Source organism: Girardinichthys multiradiatus, chromosome 21 (assembly GCF_021462225.1).
Source record: "Girardinichthys multiradiatus isolate DD_20200921_A chromosome 21, DD_fGirMul_XY1, whole genome shotgun sequence".
Taxonomy (NCBI): Eukaryota; Metazoa; Chordata; class Actinopteri; order Cyprinodontiformes; family Goodeidae; genus Girardinichthys; species Girardinichthys multiradiatus.
Window position 1 is genome coordinate 39,182,585 of NC_061813.1, and position 21,262 is coordinate 39,203,846.

Below are 21,262 nucleotides of genomic sequence, written 5' to 3' on the forward strand. Positions count from 1 at the left end.
AGCTAATGGTGGCTAAAGAGTTGTAGGAGTAAGAAAAAGGTTAAAAAATAATTGAGGTTTAGGTGATAAAACAATTGAAATAGTAAGATAATGGTATTCAACTGGTTGAAGTAGTGACCCAAACTTTATTAAGCAGTTATTTTAATGGTGAGAGAATGGTTTAAATATTATATTATAAAGAGGTTGAAGGAGTAAGCTCACACTGGTAAAATGGCGGACGTTTTAAGCAAACATTCACATCTTTACCATTTCACTATAACTCAGAAGCTGTAGGAATGCTTTTGCTGGAAATAAAAAGCTAAAAGTTTATAGATAGAAAATTACCTTTCTTTCTTTTGTAATTGAAATGGTATACCATTTAAAAACACAACCGCTCACTGAAAACATATATCCAATATTTGTTGTACTAGAACCTTGCCACCAGCATCCCTCTTTGGCTAACCATATCTTTGAAGTTCCATAGAAATTATGATTGAGCATGAAAGCCCCACGTTTTACAAGTCGGTTTTACTGGTACTGCTTTGGTGCTTGTAAGTACTATTCACATTATCAGGTTGATGCCAAATCTCAAAGCAAGGTAATTGTAAAATGATGGAAACAACAGAGACACAGACTTACAGATGAGTCATAATTTGTTTTTGAAGCAGTTTAGTGTTTTTTTATTGCTCATGCTTTACCATTCTGTGAATCCTAATGGACCACTTCTCAAGTCTTAAGTAGTTTGAGTTTTTCTGACAGACAAGACTGTTTATTTAACAGGTTTCATAAATAATCCCAAAGAGGCTTCTTTAATGTTTCTGCTGATAACTTTGGGTTCTGGGTCCCAGTAGGTTAGTTAACCGAAGCAGAACTTTGAGCAAAATCTGTGGTAAACTGCTATGTAACACCACCATCATGAGAACTGCTTATTTTTACAGTAAATATTTATGAATCCACATGTCTGTGTTATAGAGAGTGGCTCTGTACAAAGTCTTCATACAGGCATCGGAGATCTGTTTGGGAACACGAGGTTCTGGCATGGGAAAGACTACTGCAACTTTGTGTACAAGGATTGGATACAGCTAGACAAACCTTTTGATGGTAAGCATGCCTCTGAGGTGTCTGTAGCAAACCGGATTGATTTTCTTCATTTGCCCATTTTCCGTCTCGTTTAGATTTCATAGACAGACATAAGACTCCCAGAATGCCTTGGCATGACATTGCTTCTGTAGTTCATGGGAAGGCGGCCCGAGACGTGGCTCGACACTTTATCCAGAGGTGGAATTTTACCAAGGTTAGATGTTTTAGTATTTACAATAAGTTACTCACCTAAGAGCAAGTAACTCTGTGACACTAGAAGAATGCAATAGGAGAAAAAAACCATTTAATCCTTGCATGTCCTTTATTATTTTGAGGCCACATTTAATACATTTAGATATTAGCCTTACATTAAAATTGTAACTTTCCAACTTTAATTCCTTTACTCTTCTTCCAATGATCCAGAATGTTTTGTAGTCTTTTAGTAGTTCTTAATCAGTAGCTCTAAAGGAAGGCCTTTAAAATGTTTGTTTGGACATAACCATTTTTAGATGGATGTTTTTTCTTATAAGGTCACTTAATTTAGCAAAAGTTCTTTATGAGTTGTCTTTATAATCCTGGATTTGTTTCTTAATACTAGATCGTGAAGCCAAAGTACCGTTCTTTATCGTATCCATATCTGCTGCCCAAGTCACACACCACAGCCGGAGAGCTACGATACCAAGTTCCCAACTGCATCCCCACAAAAGTGCAGGTTTGTATGCAGTTATTGTGATTTTTGCTTTCTGTAAACCAAAAGCATTAAAAATTTAAAGTAGCCTAAACATTAATAGTCACAGCAAGTCATTGTTTTTCCTCTTCTAAGTCATTAAAGTTTCTGCTAACTCTAAAAAATAATCTATAATAAAAGTGACTTGCCTGCAATTGGTTAAAAACTTAAGGCCAGAATTTGAAGCACTATTTTCCCACCTTTACTTTCTTTTGATGTCCCCCAATGCTTTGTACTTGAAGCTGAGCTCGTTGATATTTTACACGTTCACTTCCAAGCAGATATCAGTTTTTGCATATTAATTAAATATTTTGTCAAATATTTTTTAAATCTGACTTTCAGTTAACCCTCCTAAGGGATCTTTTTAGCTCTAAATAGGTAATGTGCTAAGACCCTCATAACAATGACCATAACAGGTATAAATATGAGTATATTTAATCATTACACAGGAAAGGATAAACTGAAGCTCAAAGAGAAAAATTATTTCTGTGAAATTAGGGAACCTAAAACCGACAGTAAAGCTCAAACGTATTCATACCAAGTTAGATTTAAACATAAAGTAATCTTTTGACTTTACGATGGAGTGGCCTAGCTAAAGTTTTGACTTGAATCTCATAAAGAATCTGTAGAGGGTGTTAAAGATTAGGATCATGGTAAGGAGGTTTTCCAAGCTTAAAAACTATGAGCTTATCAGCAAAGATAATTCATCAAAATACCAATGAAAAGATCCAAAAAGCTACTCAGCAATTATACTAAGAATTTGTTTGCTGTGATACCAATGGTTGTGCATTTATTATTTAAAGGGTATTCATAATTTTGAACATGCCGTTATTTGATCTATTGTAAACTGAAAGCAGATATATTTTTTTCTGAAATAAGACAACAACAAATGGTATCATCTTTAAATCTTAATCAGCCTTGGCCTTAAATAATTTGAGCTGCATAGTTGTGTGATTATTTCTGGCCTTTAGGGAAAGGGATCAGGCTCCAGAATGTCATATTTTGAATGAAACGGAACAGAAAATGTTTGTACATTCAGTTCTCTGTCATAGGTCATCTTCTAAATTAATTTCTTTACACATTCATCCATTCATCTGTTATTGATACCTGCTTATCCTTGCAGGGTTGTAGGGGGGGCTGGTGCCTATTTGCAACAAGTATTTCTTTGTAGTTTAGCATGCCTTTAAAGGTTGTAAGCAGTGCTTTCCATCCTTAGCAGCATTAATATAATTAACATTGGCATCCAGTAACAGAAGTAAAACCCATCTCATATTTTAACTTATTGTTCAAATCAAGATTCGTCTTCTTTTTGATGTTTCCCTGTGTACCCACCTTTCCTCAGGTCCTTCGCTCTGCCTCTGACTGGTCAGCTGGCATCAAATACCATGAGGAGTCCATCCACAACGCTTACGTCCACGCCATCAAGAACAGCCAGCACTTCATTTACATCGAAGTATGTGTTGTTGTTGGACTGATGGAAGTTGTAATAACTACACATTTTACACTTTGGCATCCAAAATTTGACCTCCAGATTTTTTTTCTTTTGGACACTCCATTCTCAGCTGCAGTGTATTGTGCACATGTGTGCCATTGCCACAGAATCAATCCAATTGCAACGTAAATATCACACCAGTGACCAATCATTATTGCTTAATATCAACTCGAGCTATGCAGATGCTTGACTCACATCCACATGCTGGATGCTTGAAACTGAAAGTGTAATTATCAGCATGAGGTACCTTCTTTGACCGCTTGGGGGCACTCATAGAGCATTGAAATTGTATTTTCAGATGGCCAGGTATCCTTAAAAATGAAAATAACTCAATTAGACAATGATGTCATGGCGCAAATTCCTTACCAGGTTCTGATGCAGAGGCTGAGGCCTCCCTGGTAAGGCCTACGCCAGGGTATTGGAGAAGAGAGTCCGGCCGATAGTCGAACATTGGCTTCAGGAGGAGCAGTGAGGTTTTCTTCCCGGCTGTGGAGCACTGGACCAGCTCTATAACCTCTACAGAGTACTCGAGGGTTCATGGGAGTTTGCCCAACCGGTCCACATGTGTTTGTGGACCTGGAGAAGACATTCGACTGTGTCCCTCATTATGCCCTGTGGGGTTGCTCCAGAAGTATGGAATCGGGGGCCCTTTATTAGGGGCCATCCGGTCTCTGTACAAGTGGAGCAGGAGTTTGCTCCGCATTGCCGGACCTGTTCCCGGTGTATGTTGGACTCCGGCAGGGCTGCCCTTTGTCACCGGTCCTGTTCATAACTTTTATGGACAGGATTTCTAGGTGCAGCCAAGGGCCGGAGGGGTCTGGTTTGTGGTCCAGTGGATTTCGTCTCTTCTTTTTGCGGATGACGTGGTCCTGCTGGCCCCCTCTAGCCAAGACCTACAGCATGCGCTGTGGCGGTTCGCAGCCGAGTGTGAAGCGGCTGGGATGAGGATCAGCTCCTCCAACTCCGAGGCCATGGTACTCGACCGGAAAAGGGTGGCTTGTCCTCTTCAGGTTGGAGGGGAGTTCCTGCCTCAAGTGGAGGAGTTTAAGTATCTCGGGGTCTTGTTCACGAGTGAGGGAAGAATGGAGCGGGAGATCGACAGACGGATCGGTGCGGCTGCCGCAGTAATGGGGGCGCTGTTCCGGTCCGTTGTGGTGAAGAGAGAGCTGAGCCGAAAAGCAAAGCTCTCGATTTACCGGTCAGTCTACGTTCCTACCCTCACCTATGGCCATGAACTTTGGGTCATGACCGAAAGAACGAGATCACGGATACAAGCGGCTGAAATGAGTTTCCTCCGTAGGGTGGCCGGGCACTCCCTTAGAGATAGGGTGAGGAGCTCGGCCATCCGGGAGGGGCTCGGAGTAGAGCCGCTGCTCCTCCACATCGAGAGGAGCCAGTTGAGGTGGCTCGGGCATCAATACCGGATGCCTCCTGGACGCCTTCCTCTGGAGGTGTTCCAGGCACGTCCCACCGGGAGGAGGCCCAGGACACGCTGGAGGGACTATGTCTCGCGGCTGGCCTGGGAACGCCTTGGGCTCCCCCTGGAGGAGCTGGAGGAGGTGTCTGGAGAGAGGGACGTCTGCTGCCCCCGCGACCCGGTCCCGGACAAAACGGAAGACGAAGAGTACAAGTACGGGTTCTGATGCAGCAGAACACTGTGAATTCCAAACTCTATCCCAGTACACATGCACTATTCAAAACGGGGAAATATCAAATGCAACACACATATCTCAACAACATGAATTGGAAGTTTCAGAAAGCCTCCTTCATGCCCTCATACCTAAGCAAGCGTAACACGCTTTATTAAATACGCCAGCATACTTAGCAAGACAGACATTTCCACTTGGATGGGTTCATAACTGCCCTTAATGCTCATACCTGTAGGTTTTTACCCACCGCAATGGTAAATCTTATGTAGAGTTGTGGAGACATTATGCAATGATAACTGGAAAAACAACAGTCAGGAAAGTGTTCACACTGTTTTTAGCATTATTATCGTAATAGAATGTTTTCCTGATATTGTTCAGCCCTATTTAGCACTTTTATCTGTTACATACATGTGCCATGTTACAAGCTAATGGAGATTCAAATTCATGCCCACAGCTCTGCCTCTTGAAGCTGACATACTGATTTGTATCCTCAACTAAACAAACTGTTGCTTGTTTGTCAACTTGCACACTATTTACTTCCTGCTCAACTATTTTAACTGTGCTCGCAACACAATTAGACTTTTTAATAACTGTAGCATTGGAAGATTTTATCGTGATCAAGTCATTTAATGCCGATACTGCCATATCATTACTGTTAAACCCGGACAGTTCAGGATGTGAATGGGATCTGAAAGCATCAAGGATAAAAACTATAACCGATCTACGTTCCATTTGTTCTTACAGAATCAGTTCTTCATCAGCTGCGCAGACAAGCTAATTTACAACAAGATAGGAGACACCATAGCAGAACGCATCCTCAAAGCTTACAGGTAAAACACCAAGCATTACATGTCTGTTTTTATGGCCCACATTGTACACACACACGTGGCTGCTGTGTGTTGTGTGTATTTTGGATGTTACAGCAGTTTCAGGTCCTATTATTGTTTTATCTGGAGTTTCCTCATCTTCTCTGTTCTGTTGCTCACATGGAAACAAAGTAGCACAACACATACAAACACAAACCTGGCTTGGTTATTTTTTTCCAGGACCTCAATGTATGAATAGAGCAGAGCACACCTTATAAATTTATACGGTTTGTTTAAGTGTCAGCGTTAGTTAAAAAAAGGACATGAGACTGTAATGGTTTCACATGTTTGGGCTTGTTTAGCTTCTGTTATTATTCCAAACACTGTAGTTTTACTGAAACAAAATGAGAAAAAAACTAATATGAGGTAGAGATTCAGACAGATAATAATCAGATACATTTATACAATACGTTAATATACAGCAGGATATAAAAGCCTGATAAGACACTGTATTAGGGGTGTAATTACACACGTATCCGGTACAGCCCTGTTGGCTCAGTACCGAACAAATACTGCGTTGTTTTATGGCTGAACACATGCAGGATGTTTATGTGCACAGAGCAACGTTCTGCAGGGCAACTTTTAAAAGTGACACCAAAACAAAACGGAACAGATTCCCAGCTATCGATAAACTCTGTTTGGGAACATTAAGGTTTCTCTTACAGCTTCAGTAGAGAAAGAAAGGTGGACCGAACCAGAACTTTATTTCAGTGTTTTTCAACAGTAATAAGGTCCGTAGCTGCTATGCACTGAACTGAATGGCTCACCTGAAACAACTTCAAGCTGAATGTAAACATCACTGGTTCTGGAGGATCCAGTCAGCCCAAAAGCCTTACATTTTATAAAATGCAAGATGAGAGGAGATCTACCATGCTGCATTCAGGTACAGCTGGGACACTAGATCTAGTCTGAATATCAAAACATATTTAGACATGTTTTATTCTTAAATATGTGCCCAGTCCTAGTTATAAATATCTAAACATCAGCATTGACTGTTTTTAAGTTCTTATATTATTGTATAATCCATCTATCCAGGCTTTGGCTATGCCTGCTTATACTATTTTATTCATTGAAAAACATCCAACCAAACCTACAGTCTGTTCTATACTTTCAACTGTTTTAAGTTTTAGAACACAGTAAAATCAAATTATCTTCAGAAATTAGAAAAGATCTTTGTTTACTGCTGCCAGAAGTAAAAAAAAAAATCATACATTTTTATTTATTGTTCTTCATTGAACCAGCGACTGGGGGTTTGAGAGAACAAAGCAGAGACACAAAGAGAACAAAGAAGCACTGATCCAGGAGTCCTTTCTATGTCTAGAACCCTGCTTTGGCAGGTTCTAGACACCAAAATTAAGACCATAAACACCTTCAGGGCTGACCAATCAGAGCCCACCTCTGGTATAAAATGAACAATGTTCTCAGGTTTTCTTAACCCAAACTGAAGCAGTTTTGACTGTTTTGCGCTGGTTCACCTGCTGTACTGTAAAGGGAAGTTGGGCAGATTGAACAGTTGAAGTCAGAAACAGTCGATGATAACATTGTTTCTGTAAGGGCAATAAAACTTCCCAAATAACAAACAATAAAGATGGACGGATGTTGAAACTTTGGCCATAAATCTGTAATCTCTCCTGCTGATGGCAGGGCAGCTGCAGGTCAACCAGAACTTTGGTTCTTCTGGGAAATTATTTCTTTAGATGTCTTCTTGATGTTTGTTCTGTTGGTGTTTCATAAATCTTAAAATAGTCTGGACTGCAGGAAGGTCGTTTATATTTAAATATGGGTTCAAATCTTAGGTTCTGTTTTTAATTTTATTCATGCAGCATCTGAAGTTGTAGGAAAGCTCAGTTAGAAATAAATTTTCAGAAAATACGGTGGCTCTCAGTATAGATTAAGCTGTTCTGCTTCTGGTCACAGAGGTTCCTTAGAGAACAAACATCTCACAGAGCTCTCTTCAATCCATCATCTAAACATGGTTACTCTGGAGGAGCTGCAGAGAACCACAGCTTAGATGGGAGAAGCTGTTGACTCAATAACTTAGTCGTTCTCTTTTTAAACCTGGGCTTTATGGAAGCGTGGCGAGAAGAAAGCCACAAGAAGTGTAACTTGTAGTTTGTCACTAGCCAGCGAGGAAAGACGTTAAACTTTCTGATCTACATGCAAAATGCCAGATGTGAAGGAAAGCTAACACTACGCATCACACCAAGACCTGCACGCTTAATCTAATACATGGTGGTGGCAGCATCATTCTGTGGGGCTGCTTTTCTTCAACAGGAACAAGGAAGACGAGATCAAGAATCAAGGTGAACTTTATTATCCACAAGGGGCAACTTGTTTTGCATCCAGCAGAGAAAAACAACCAAAACATTAAGGAGATAACCAGGATAAAAGAAGACTAGGGTCTGTATTTGGGCCTATCAGGTCAAATTACTAATGAGGATAACACTGATAGGCAGACAACAAGTTTAGATTGAAGCATGTCCGTCTATTAGGTTGGTCTAGCCAAAGTCCAGACCTACATCCAATTTAAAAATCCCCCAACTCCCTAGACAGTTTATCAAAACAAAATGGGCAAGCTGGTCGAGACAAACCTAAACTGGCCTCGCAGTGACTGCAGAGAAAGGTGCTTCTACAAGGTTTGGGCTCAGAGGGGCTGAAAGAAGCTGATGAACCTTAGCTGGACATTTGTTTGAAATACTGTATGTCAGAAAGGGGGAATGAAGACGAGACGTCAGTGAAAGGTTTATTCTGCTCATCTTGTCGTTAACGTTGAGGAGTTTTTCTGTTTGTAGGGAGGGCAAAAAGTACCGGGTTTACGTGGTGACGCCTCTGCTGCCGGGCTTCGAAGGCGACATCAACACCGGAGGAGGCATCGCCATCCAGGCTGTGATGCACTTCAACTACAGGTGAGGGTGTGTCTATGAGATCCACCGGCTGTTTTTATAGTACACACTGATTTATCCTGGGAGCAGCTCGGAGTAGAGCCGCTGCTCCTCCACATCGAGAGGAGCCAGTTGAGGTGGCTCGGGCATCTATACCGGATGCCTCCTGGACGTCTTCCTCGGGAGGTGTTCCAGGCACGTCCCACCGGGAGGAGGCCCAGGGGACGGCCCAGGACACGCTGGAGGGACTATGTCTCTCGGCTGTCCTGGGAACACCTTGTGCTCCCCCTGGAGGAACTGGAGAAGGTGTCTGGAGAGAGGGACGTCTGGGTGTCTCTGCTGAGTCTGCTGCCCCTGCGACCCGGTTCCGGATAAGCGGAAGAAGACGAGTACGAGTACTGATTTATCAGCCAGGCTGAGTTCTAGTTGCACAAACACACAGCAGCGCAGATTGTGATGAATCTGCTGCTTTTTATCTCTGCAGAACCATGAATAAAGGAGACCGCTCCATCGTCTCCCAGCTGAGGAGCGAGAGTAAGTCATCCATCTTAAGTTAGTTAATGTTAGAAAATAGCTTGGAGTTAAATGATTGAGCAGATCCAAAAGTGTCTGGTTTCTGACTTCCAGTGGGAGAACAGTGGATAAACTACATCTCCTTCACTGGTCTGAGGACTCACGCTGATCTGGAGGGGAAGCTGGTCTCAGAGCTCATTTACGTCCACAGCAAGATGCTCATCGCCGACGACAACACCGTCATCATCGGTAAATGCCTCCCTCGTGCTCGTTGTACGGCTGAAACAGGCTGAACTTGTTAAATAAACTTTAAAAACATTGACTGCTGTGATGTGTTTGAAACAACGCAGTCTGAAATGAGGTGCTGCAGCGCCACCTGCTGGCAGTTTCTGTCCTCTCATGTCTGCTCTGTGGCTGATTTCACTGCAGGTTCTGCCAACATCAACGACCGCAGCATGACGGGGAAAAGGGACAGCGAGGTGGCGGTGATGGTGGAGGACTCAGAGACCGTGGACGCCGTCATGGACGGGCAGCCGTACCGGGCCGGGAAGTTCGCCCTGCAGCTGCGCCTCGAGTGCTTCAGGTACCGAAAACGGTTCCTTTCCCTCCAGGCCTTTAATTTAAGGCGACGATGTTACGATTAGAGAAATTAGTCATTTGATTTAAATCACAAAAAGAATAAGACAACATTTCCATCAGCATTGTTGATGTTTAAAAACATAATAATATAAATAATCTGTGTGCCACATGTTTAAAGCTTTTAAAATAAAATAACAAGCAAATATTAAAATAATAAAAAATGAAACAAACATTCTCCTGAAAACCTGTTTTCTTCTCATTGATAAGTTTTTTGGGCTCGGTTATTTTGACTGTTTCTGCAGCGTCTGAAGAGCATCAATTCGGAGATTTTCATCCGAAAATAAGCCGCTTTAAAAACAATTCTGGAAAATTTCCAACTAACAAAATGATTGTTTTTATTCTGAACTTCCATATTACAGCCTTAGGATGTGCAGATTATGTATTCAGAGAAGAAGAAATACTCACCCTCTGCTCTTATTTTGGTATTGACCTCCTAATACGGAGCTTTGCGGGTTTTCTTGACGATGTTTATTATTTCTCTGTCTAAACCTCTTCCTAAACTTTGCTCAGGATGATTCTTGGTGCCAACACGGATCCATCCATCGACGTGTCGGATCCCATCAGTGACCAGTTCTACAAGGAGACCTGGATGGCCACCTGCGCCCGCAACGACTCCATCTACCAAAAGGTGAGTCTGTCATCGCGGTTCCTGTTCTGCCACCAGGATCCAAACAGCCTTTAGCTTTTAGAAAATGTTTTGGATTCATATGTGCAGTTTCATGTTTTGGGTTTTTAGCTGGACGATCCTGAGATGTTTTGGGTTTGGGCTCCTGAAGAAAAGTTGTTCATGCATCTACTTCCTGAAAATCCAACATCAGTCAGGTTTCCTCTTCATCCTCATGTCGGGTTCATCTTTAGGGTGAGGAACCCACTTGAAGATTGATTAATACGAGATGGGAGAAGCTGCTGAGTAGATTAGGAACCAGAAGCTCAACAAATGTCAGTGGTTGCCATGGCGGTTCCCATTTTTCACAGTGATAATGGGGGAGGCAGGCAGAGACTCAGACAAACAGTCACCTTTTTTGGAAGATGATGTCATATTAAAAAAATCTTTGACCCGTGAGTGTCAGAACCTTCTAGTGATCCATTTCTGCTAAATCTTCTGCATAGACTGAGCTGAAAATGAGTGAAAAGCAACTAAATACCAAAGACCAAATTGAATGAATGTCAGAACATCTGAGGACCTACTGATGAGATCCACTTTTAAAGAAACAATGTCAGACCACTCAGAACCAGAGACCAAAGATTTACCTAAACCAATCCTGAACTGTTTGTTAAAATGTGATTCAATGAGAAATAAGCAGAAAAATACCAGCAGGGCGTTTAAAAATGGTTAGTAAAGCTGGGAATCCTGGGAACACTGGACATTTATCTTCCTGCAGGGAGGATGTGAAGGAAAACAGCATCTTTCTCTACAAACTCAAACATTTAGTGTAGAAACTGGAAAATGTGTCGTGTGAATCCTTCCTTCAATCGTTAGTCGTGCTGGTTCTCTGATCACACTGGAGCTGAGACTCTGCTATTATAGCTTCGTTGGTCCATTACAGTGGTACCTGTTTTGATATCTTTCACATTGTTCTGGTTCTGGACCATTTTGAAGCATTTGAGATGATTTTAGTTGAGCAGCCCAGATCCTTTCATGACTGTTGGGTCTGTTGTTTCTCTCTTACTCTGCTGCTCCTACTAATACATTATTTACCCTATGGAAGTAACAGTTCTGCTAAACCCGGTAACTGCTCTGGTTACTGATGTTGGACCGGTATTATGTTGAACACAGCTGTGTGTTCAGCCACAGTGGATGTGTTTGTGACCGACTCGGTTCCTTCTCTCCCACTCTTCCAGGTTTTCCGCTGTCTACCATCCAGCGACGTCCGGAGCATCTCGGAGCTGGAGGGCTTCCTGGCCAAGACGGGCCTGGCCAAAGAGGACCCGGCTCGGGCTCAGGAGGAGCTGAAGAAGATCCGTGGCTTCCTGGTTCAGTTTCCTCTTCAGTTCCTGAACGAGCAGAACCTTCTGCCTCCCATCGGCTCCAAGGAGGCCATGGTTCCCATGGAGGTCTGGACCTGAGGCGCTTGGTTGAAGATTGAACGCACGCTAACACCACGTTTGAGGTCCGATTGAGGCTGTCTTTTAAAAATATATTTTTACTGGAGAGAAAACGGCTCGTCAAGCTTTTTCCCCAGAATGAAGACTGGCTGGAATCCGATGAAGGCAGGAGTCAGCTGGGTTCAGATTCACATCACTGTGCTCATTTAACACTAATCAACATATAGATCCAAACCTGCCTGAGATCCAGTCTGATGAAGACCTGGAAAATCGATCGAATTAACACCAGTTCATCCTAGAGGCTGAGTCAGGTTCCCAGCAGGTTTAAAGGTTGATATTAAGCAGCTACCTGTGCAGCCTCATTGACTGTGCCAAAGACGAGGGGAACCTGCAGGAACATTTAGAGGATCAGTGGTTCAGCTGCAACTTCAGAGGAAAGTCTGCCTGCAAGCTTCAACCCAGGGCAAAGAATCACACTACGGTTTCTGTAACCAGTCATTGCTCTAAATCTGCTATTCTGGAAATATTTCCCTACAATTTCCGATAAAACTCTTAAAGAAAGAAGTGGAATCCAACAGTTTCTTCTAGAAGATGCCTGATTTTTTTCAACCAGTGTCTGTAAGGCCAAGCGGAGCAAAAACTTTCAGCTTCTTGTATTTTTCAACATTAAAATGATTGCAGATTGTGTTAATTGTGTCCCGTTATTAAACCTTTAGGTTAATTGCCTGTGGAGATGCTACTAAATTATGAGCTTTTTATTTTGTGCCAGAGGAAATAAAGTTGTATCTTTGTGCAACTATAAATCAACCAGCTGCTCCTACGGCCAGCAGCTCCTACAGATGGGCTTCAGGTCTATCATCTCTGCAACACGTTCTTCAACCTGATGAAACATTTCACAACAAAACATGGAAACTTTGACCAGCAGACAGAACCTTAAACTCCACAGTGCCTGAAAACCCGCAGCCTCCTTTTCCTGGTTGGATATTGACTGTTCAGCTCTCCTCATGCTGTCCCTCAGCACCAAGCTAAGACCCATTAATTTGCTCCTCCTGCAAACGCTATGCATCATCCAGGGCTGGGAAATATAGCTCATTTGCTCCAAAAAGACACTAAATGGATTACAATAGGAGAGCAGCAAGAAGATAAAGATGCAGTTTAGTTGTTTCATCTTTAATTATACTTAGATTGACAGATAAGAAATTAAAAGTGCCAAATAAGTGCCTCCCAGCCTCATTTACATTCCTCAGACTGTGGATTACATCGTGAAGGACTTGTTCTGTACTTCTGGGTAGAGATTACTTTACAAATTTGTCTCTTATACTTGAATCAGGATGAACCTGTGTTTTTCATTGTTGTGCTGCATGATGAGTTGAGTCCAGTGCTACGTTATCGTGTCAGAAAGTGGAGCCTTCTGTAGCTGATGTTATATTAACAGCTAATATGGGTTTGTACAGTAATGTGGCAGATGCTTTAAAAAGGTTTGAACCTGCAGTTATTTTCTCGCCGCTAGATGGAAGCAGAATCACCTAAAATCACAAAATCAGACATATTAACTAAACGTTCCTGATGGGGGGGGAGATGTCTTGAAATACTGGTGTGGTGTGGTGCAAATACTTGATTTGCACCACACCATTATAAAATGTTAACCTGCAGGAAAAATACCACCTCTTTGTTGAGGTTTTTGATGATCAGTTGGCATCAAAATATCGTTTATTGTTTTGATTTGATTTGATTAGACCATAAAGAAACTGTAAGCTTTCCATATTGAAGAGGAATATTTTCTCTTAGGTTAGCTTGCCTGAGATGTAAATTTTAATAAATATGTCAATTGTTTGTGTAACTTGTTTTTGCTGCCCCCAAGTGGCCAAAGACGATAGGATAAAATAACTGCAGGAATTTCGTTTTTTTTTTTTACTTAAATTTTTACTTTTAGAACATTTCTTGATGCAGCAATAACCTTTGTATGGGTCTTTACTGTTGGTCTGTTTATCGTCATGAAGCTGCAAGCTTGATTAGAAAAACAAGCCATTTAGCTGACAGCATGACAGCAGCTTGTTGCCATTTCTTCCGACAGATCCCAGCATGAACCCTCCGAGGTTTCCTTTAAAGCCATGATTGACGTTAAACGGTCTGCCTGTCTCAACTTGAAACCTATATTATTATTTTAACTTATCTTCTCTACCTCTGTGTTTCTACCTCTTGCTGCAGTGCATCTGAGCAGATGTTTCTTCTCCGAGGAGCATCTTGGCTGCAGATGCTCTGAAACATTCGTCCATGCTTGATTGTTCTGTGTTCACCTTTGTGTCTCTATGGAAATGCACTGTTTGCACAGACTGTTATGTGTCTTGATCTATATTGTCTCTCATATGTTGCTCTGGTGAAACATTGGACTAAATAAATGTGGGATTTGATGGGGATTAAAATGAGGCTTTTTCACTTTGGTTTTTTCCATTCCTTCACTTTACGCTTGATCTGTTTACTTTTATTGTATTACTTTTATTGAATTAAAAGCTGCAGAAGGAATGGATATCTGATGTACCTTGAATTTCTGTGTTTTACAGTGAAGGCAAACTCGGTTGAACACAAGACATCAAAAGTCTTCAACGTTATTTATAGTCTGGACTTTTCCTGTTTATACCCTTCTTATTCAAACTTGTTTCAAATTTATCAAAGAAGTTTTAATGTCAGAGAAAGATATCCTGAGAAAATGCAAAATGCAATTTTCAAACGATTTCTGATAAAAAGCTATCTGGCCCTGTGTGAAAATTTAATTGCTCCACTTCTGAAATCAAGATTTAACTTTGATTAGCCACAATTCTCTGGTTCAAATTCTCCAGTCAGACCTGATTACTGCCTGACCTGGGCCATCAAGACGGCGATGTTTGTTCAGATGGCAGAGGTTCGTCTTGTAACCAGTGGGTTGCCGGTTTGAACCTCTGCTCTTTCTGTCTCAGTCAGCAAGGCACTTCACCTTCCCTGCCTGCTGATGGTGGTCAGAGGGCCCGGTGGCGCCGATTGTATGGCAGCCCCACTTCTGTCAGTCTTGTCAGCTGTGGCCACTCATTATGTAAACGTGTGGATGACTGATTGTGTTGTAAAATGCTTTTAAGTCTCTGGGACTTGATGAAGGCTATTTACCATTTAATATGTCTGACAACATGAAGCAGGCTAAACGTCTGAAAAAGCAACACATCATACTCTGATCAAGAACAGATGTGAAACAAAAGTCATTAACATCTGTTGGCCCGACGTCAGAAGACTGTCGGTCACTGATTGGGTCGTGGGCGGCATAGTCACAGCAAATTTCAATAACTAATATCTTCAACCATTAAGTTGTTGTACGCAGATACCGCTCCATGGCTTCCATCTCTCCTGTACTGATCCAAAGTGCGTCATCCTGTTGCCTGCAGCCTTTTCTGGAGCTCTTCTTTCACTCTGAGTCTGACAGCAGCCTTAGGCTGAGCAGCAGGTCCTCCATTGTTTTTGTTGTGTTTGTGTCACCACAAGTCACATCACGTTACTTTTCGCCACATTGAAATGGTTCTCAACTGGAATGGAAATCAAATAAAACTGTAGAGCCGACCCGACCTGACTAGAGTAGGTACTAATGGAAAAGGGCCATATCGGCAGTGGAGAGCTTTCGCAGGAAAGGCTGACCTACTCCAAGAGCCCATCAACGACTCATCCAGGAGGTCACAGAAGAACCCAGAACAACATCTAAAGCTCTAAAGGCCTCACTGCCTCAGTTAAGGTCACAGTTCATGATCCAACAATAAGAAAGAAAGGCTGGGCAAAGATGGCCTTCTTCCGGAGCGTTCCAAAGCCGGAACCACTGCTGACCCAGATGAATTTAAAGCTCAGTCTCCGATTTACCAGGAAACATTGTGGGAAAATATTGTTTGGACTGACCCTTTCAAAAAGGAAGGTGTGGTCCTGTTACATCTGGAGTAAAAGAATCAGAACATCATCCCTGCAGTCAGACACGGTGGTGGTAGTGTGATGATCTGGGGCTGCTTCAGGACCTAGAAAACCTGCTGTGGTTGATATAAGCATGGATTCTGCTTCCATGTTTCAGGTCTTCAAACAAATTTTAACATCAAGGATTATTATATTAGGGAAAAAAATCTATCCAAAACCAAACAGTGTGAAACGTGAACAAGTAATTACCCCTTAAACCTAATAACTGGTTGTTCCACCATCACCAGCAACAAAAGCCATCAAATGTTTGTGAGAACTGGTGATGAGTCTTTTCTATCACTCTGGAGGAATTTTGACCCACTCTGCTTTGCAGAATCGTTGGCATTGGAAAGGCTCTTTTAAGGTCATGGCACTTCACCTCAATGTAATTTTGGTCCAGACTTTGACTAGACCATACCAAAACCTGCTTTGAGTGTTTTTTTTTTCTCTCTCTCTTTTGGGCCATTCAGAGGTGAACTTGATGACATGCTTTGAATCAGTGTCCTGCTGCAAAACCAAAGTCTCCTTGAGCTGAAGATCACAGATTTCCTGCTGGAGAGCAGAATTAATGGTTCAATTGATTACAGCTAGTAGTCCAGGTCTTGAAGCAGCCCCAGACCATCACACTACCACCACCATGCTTGATTGTTGGTATGATGTTCTGATTCTGAACTGCTGTGAATTTTACACCTAATTTAATGGAACAAGTTTTTTTCCAGAAACATCCAATTTTGAATATTTTCCAAAGGTTTTGAAGATCATCAAGCTGTTTCTTGGTCAACGTGAGACCGATCTTTGTGTTGTTTTTAGTCGGCAGTGGCTTTGGTCTTGGAATTCTCCCACGAAGGCAAGTTTTGGATTGATTATACATAAACTTTGTGTTTCTAATGTTAACTAATGAATCACATGTTAAAGTAAGAATTAAATAGTTTGTTTCTCCTGGCACTGTAGGCCCCTCCACTCAGAAAACCGCACCAGACACTGACTTCTTGACTCCATCGGGCAGTTTTTAGGTCTGCCTCTTGGTGGAGCCACATAAACATGATTTAAATGTGATGACAGCAGCACCAGTTTGAGCTTATTACAGAGCAAAGAGACCATGATCACATCTGTGACTAAATCAGAGCAGAGCTTCAGGATTAAAACCCAGCAACAGACTGAGGTGAACACAGCATGTTGTGTACTGTAGTTGTTTTCAGATATTATCTCTGTTCTGGGTCTTATCTCTACAAACCTAGTAGTGAAACAGACAATCCTTTTGTTTTGTTTTTGAAGAGCTGCTTTACCTGCATGACATCTCTGATGGAAACTGGGAATCTTCTGCCTCTAATCCCTTACAAGAGGCTGATTTCTGTTAGTTTTCCCACTGATTGGGTTGCTAGCAGTCAAATTACAGCGAGAAACAGGGGCAGATCAAACGACAGACTTAGTTTTGTGTTTATTCTGTTATGTCACAGTCTAAATTTTGATATTTATGTAAGAAAAAATCTTTTTTTATCATCTCTGTCACTTTAACCTTGCAGTATGGTGCCTCAGCATGCTGGAAAAGTGGCTTCTTTGCTGTCCTTGCTGTCACTGCATGCAGAGAAAACCTTCAAGTGTGTAAAATAAAAAGAACCAATTGTTGTTTCATGCTGGAAGACCATAAAACCCGCTGTGGACCACAACCAGTGCGCTGTGACAACTCTTCCTCTGTCTGAAGGTGATATCCTCAGGGCAAATTTAGGGTGTGTTCCTCTGGCTCACGGCTGAACCTTCACTATCTGAGAATCTGTGAGCAGCTAGATCATGGCATGTAAAATCAAATGTCTTTCTACAAACATGTTCTGACAAATTTAGTCCCCACGCATCGGAAAGTTTTACTAGAGAAAGGTGGAGCTGGGACGACGTGTAGTTGTATAAGATGACAGTCCCAGTATGTACTGTATTACTCACTGAGTATTACTGGAATGAATTAGTGACCGTTAATGGCTAAATGACTGAATGACTCCAATGCAATACATACATAAATAAATAAAAATAAATGAATAATCATTTAATAGTATAACAATAATTTATTTTTAGAAAGGCATATATGGATTTATGCTGTTTTAACTGATGTGTTATATGCTGCTTTTATTCTGATTGTCCTAGTAGCGCTTTGAGGTTTGAAGTCAGATGTAAAGTGCATTAGAAATAAAATGTATTATTATTTGTCTTATTATTGTTATGACACACATGATAGTAAATGTCATTGCAGAATGGTTATTACTATTATTGGTGGTGGTAGTAGAAGCTGCAGCGGTTTATTCTGTTGTATTTATTGGGGTATATTTCACATATAAGACAATGGATTTTCAGATTAGATGAAAAATGTTTTGTACAGTCTATTTTTAGACCTGTCAACTGCTTTAGAGGCCAGACTGAGCAGAGGGCACTAATGTTCCCATCTAAGTGTCTCTGATGCGATGCTAAGACATAAATGAGGTGTGGAAATGTCCCTGGAGGTTTTTATAAAACCCATTTTGCCACTTGGAACAAAAAGGGCAGGGCAGTCGCCCCTCTGAATCCTCCAGCCCAGCCAAGCCTCTGCTCAGCTCTGACTGATGGTACATCTCTGGGTCAGTTTTATTATTAAGTGTTCTGGTTGGAGTGAAGAGATGTGATGCAGCTGTGTGATTCTGGCCCGCTTTGGCTCATCTCCGTGGAGGTGTGTGTTGTGTGTCATTGTGGGCGTCTCTGTGTGAAGCGCATCCTCCTTTCAGGCCACTCCCGGGAAGCGCGCCGCCTCACGCACGGACGGACTCTTCTGTTCTTCCCCAGTGCGCCTCGGCCGCTGCTCCTGCGCGCATCTGTCCTCCACAATCCTGGTTCTGGATGAAGGCATGTAAGACGGGCTGTGACGCTCCGAGCAGCATGTAGCACCTGGAGCTGCGCGCACATCGCCTCCCTGCCGCGCTCCTCCTCCTCTTCCTCTCGGCTCTGCGTGTTCTCCACCTCCCGGGGTGCTCATTCCTCCGGTCGGCATCGCCTTCAGCAGGATTTTTCGAGGATCTTCTTGGGGGTGGGTGGGGGGTTTGGTACTCAGGCCTGTTTCAGAGGAGTGAGTCTTCATCCTTCAGCACCTACCGGTCGATGGTCTTTGAGGAAGCTTCCATCTTGAGTCGCGCTTCTACCGACAGAACCATGGCGAGCGACTCCCCTGCGCGGAGTCTGGATGAGATAGACCTGTCTGCACTACGGGTAAATGTCTCCCTCTGTGCGCGTGCACGTGTGAGGTGTCCTTTCCTGTGTGCGCGCGTGCATGTGCAACACCTGTCCTCCTCTCCAGCTCTCCTCCCTCCTCCCTACATTCTCACCCTTCTCTCCAGGCACAGAGCTGGATGTGTCTCCAAATGCGCTTTCCGCTGCCGCCAGACCTGTGGCGTGCACGCGCGTGCATTAATGTCACAGTGTGTCTTTGCACGTGCGCGTGGGGATGTGTGGGAGGTGTGTGTGAGGGGAGGGGGGCTGTGCGCGTGGAAAGCGGACACTGATTGATGAAATCAGGCCAGTGATCAGATATTTCAGTGTGGGATCACTCTGTTATTGGTGTTTTCTGCTTAACAGTTGGGACGTGATGTAATGAGGCCCTGCTGCTGCGCGTGCATGTGCGTGCGTGTACTCTCGCGCGTGAGGCGGCATGATAGAAAGCTGCTCCTGTCTGCACTATGTGGGGCAGATGTTAAACTGCTCACTGACACTTTGCACAAAGATATCAAATGTACGAACACACACTTTCTCTCTCTGTCTCCTTTTCTCACGCACACACACGCACATACACACACACACACAGACAGACACACAGACAGACACACACACATACGCACACGGCGGGAATAACCGATGATAACCGCAACAGGAGCGAGTTCCGCCATTTCGTGATGTTGTGGCGACAGCAGCTTTGCATCACAGCGGCTGTTGTGCACGCTGATAGGAAGTGCAGTGCCGGAATGTGGGCGTGCACGCATGCATGTGTGTAAAAACTGTGAATATTTTACAGCTCACCCAAAAAGGAGGCGTATCACGGCTGATTGAAACATGTCACATGGAGCTGTGTGTGTTATTTTTTGCACGTCCCCCCTTTCTTTTCCCAACTGCTTACGCAATTCAGTTGTACCTGCAGAGAGCCGTCAAGTCTGGACATGAGCGACCGGGTGGGACTGCATGTGATTGTGCCTGTAACACACGCACACCTGCAGAATGCAGCGGCCAGAGGAGGAGGAGGGGTGATGAAGATAGAAACACCGATGAAGAGGTTTCTATAAAACCAGAACCCGTTCTGTCTCCGTCAGTGGCGTTCAGAGCAGAAATTAGGTCAGAGAGGATGGAGCAGTGAGAAGGGGGAGCTGAGGGAAGCACTTGCCACACTTCCTGTTTCTGTGATCATCTCCTCTCCCACCCTGGCTGGAGTCTTCGTGGTCGACACTCACAGTCTGGATGGTGAAACATATCAGAGGCTTCTGATAGCTGCTGTCAGGGCCAGGATATAAATAGCTGTCTGGGTGTCACATATAGGAACATTATTGTGTTATATCACCTCGTGAATCATTCTAGAGGAGACTTTTTAAAGGAGAATCCTCTCATGCAGAGCTGTCCCAAGTATGGCATGAGGCCAACGACTAAGTTTGACTTGAGGGCTTTGCCAAAGTATTTACACCCTTTGAACTTCTTCACATTTCATTATGTTACAACCATAAACTTCATTAGATTTTATGTGAAAGACCATCACAAAACAGTGTCCTATTGTTAGGTGGAGTTTTTGGGGTATGTCTCTACCAGCTTTCATTCATCTTCTCATCAACGCTGACCAGCTTTCCTGTCCCTGCTGCTGAAAAGGATCCCTGTAGAATGATGCTGACACCATTGTGTGTCACTGTGGGGGTCATGTGTTCAGGGTGATTTAGGCCTAAAGGCACCGTTTTAGTCTTATCGGAACCAAGCACCTTTTTCCACGTGTCCCCTAAATGGCTTGTGGCAAACTGTAAATGAGGAATATTTGTCATGTTCAACTACTTCCCCGATATTCCTGTCTGCTGTGTTCCTTGGTCTACGTGATGCTGGTCTCCAACAAACCCAGCCTATAAGCTAGATTACACCCAGAAGTAATTGATTGCAGTGGAATCTAATTAGGGGTATCACATTAATGACTACATAGTCACACGCCATTTTTCAGATTTTTCACAAGTTTGACAATGTATCGGTGTGCTACTTTGTCTTGGTGTGTCATATACAATCCTAGTTAAATATGCTGAAGTTTGTGTTTTCAGTGTAACAAAATGTGAAAAAACAGCATTGCTTACATTTCCTATGAGGTGTGCAAGCTTCATGATTTTTGCTTGCGTCATAAAGGAAAGAACCCGTGGAAAAGGTTTTGCTTACAAGTAACCTTGGGAAATAGTCAGTTTATTGCC

At 42.8% G+C, this 21,262-nt stretch overlaps 2 protein-coding genes across 17 annotated transcripts in view; both read left to right on the top strand.

Annotated features, from left to right (window-relative positions):
* The window catches only part of pld1b (phospholipase D1b), a 72,128-nt gene extending 57,819 nt beyond the window's left edge, over positions 1–14,309 (top strand). For all 3 annotated transcript variants that reach the window (XM_047350012.1, XM_047350010.1, XM_047350011.1), the window contains exons 16-26: positions 952–1,080; positions 1,155–1,273; positions 1,658–1,771; positions 3,129–3,239; positions 5,672–5,757; positions 8,586–8,699; positions 9,160–9,209; positions 9,303–9,437; positions 9,618–9,771; positions 10,338–10,455; positions 11,670–14,309. In XM_047350012.1, the coding sequence (XP_047205968.1) occupies positions 952–1,080; positions 1,155–1,273; positions 1,658–1,771; positions 3,129–3,239; positions 5,672–5,757; positions 8,586–8,699; positions 9,160–9,209; positions 9,303–9,437; positions 9,618–9,771; positions 10,338–10,455; positions 11,670–11,894 (1,355 nt within the window). In that variant the 3' untranslated portion in view covers positions 11,895–14,309. The remainder of the gene's footprint in view (positions 1–951; positions 1,081–1,154; positions 1,274–1,657; positions 1,772–3,128; positions 3,240–5,671; positions 5,758–8,585; positions 8,700–9,159; positions 9,210–9,302; positions 9,438–9,617; positions 9,772–10,337; positions 10,456–11,669) is intronic.
* A 4,277-nt stretch (positions 14,310–18,586) lies between these two features.
* The window catches only part of tnikb (TRAF2 and NCK interacting kinase b), a 73,635-nt gene continuing 70,959 nt past the window's right edge, over positions 18,587–21,262 (top strand). For 4 of the 14 annotated variants that reach the window (XM_047349953.1, XM_047349955.1, XM_047349956.1 and 1 more), the window contains exon 1: positions 18,595–19,052. In XM_047349953.1, the coding sequence (XP_047205909.1) occupies positions 18,945–19,052 (108 nt within the window). In that variant the 5' untranslated portion in view covers positions 18,595–18,944. Of the gene's footprint in view, positions 19,053–21,262 lie in introns of all 14 variants that reach the window. The other 10 variants (XM_047349949.1, XM_047349950.1, XM_047349948.1 and 7 more) reach the window with 9 other exon arrangements.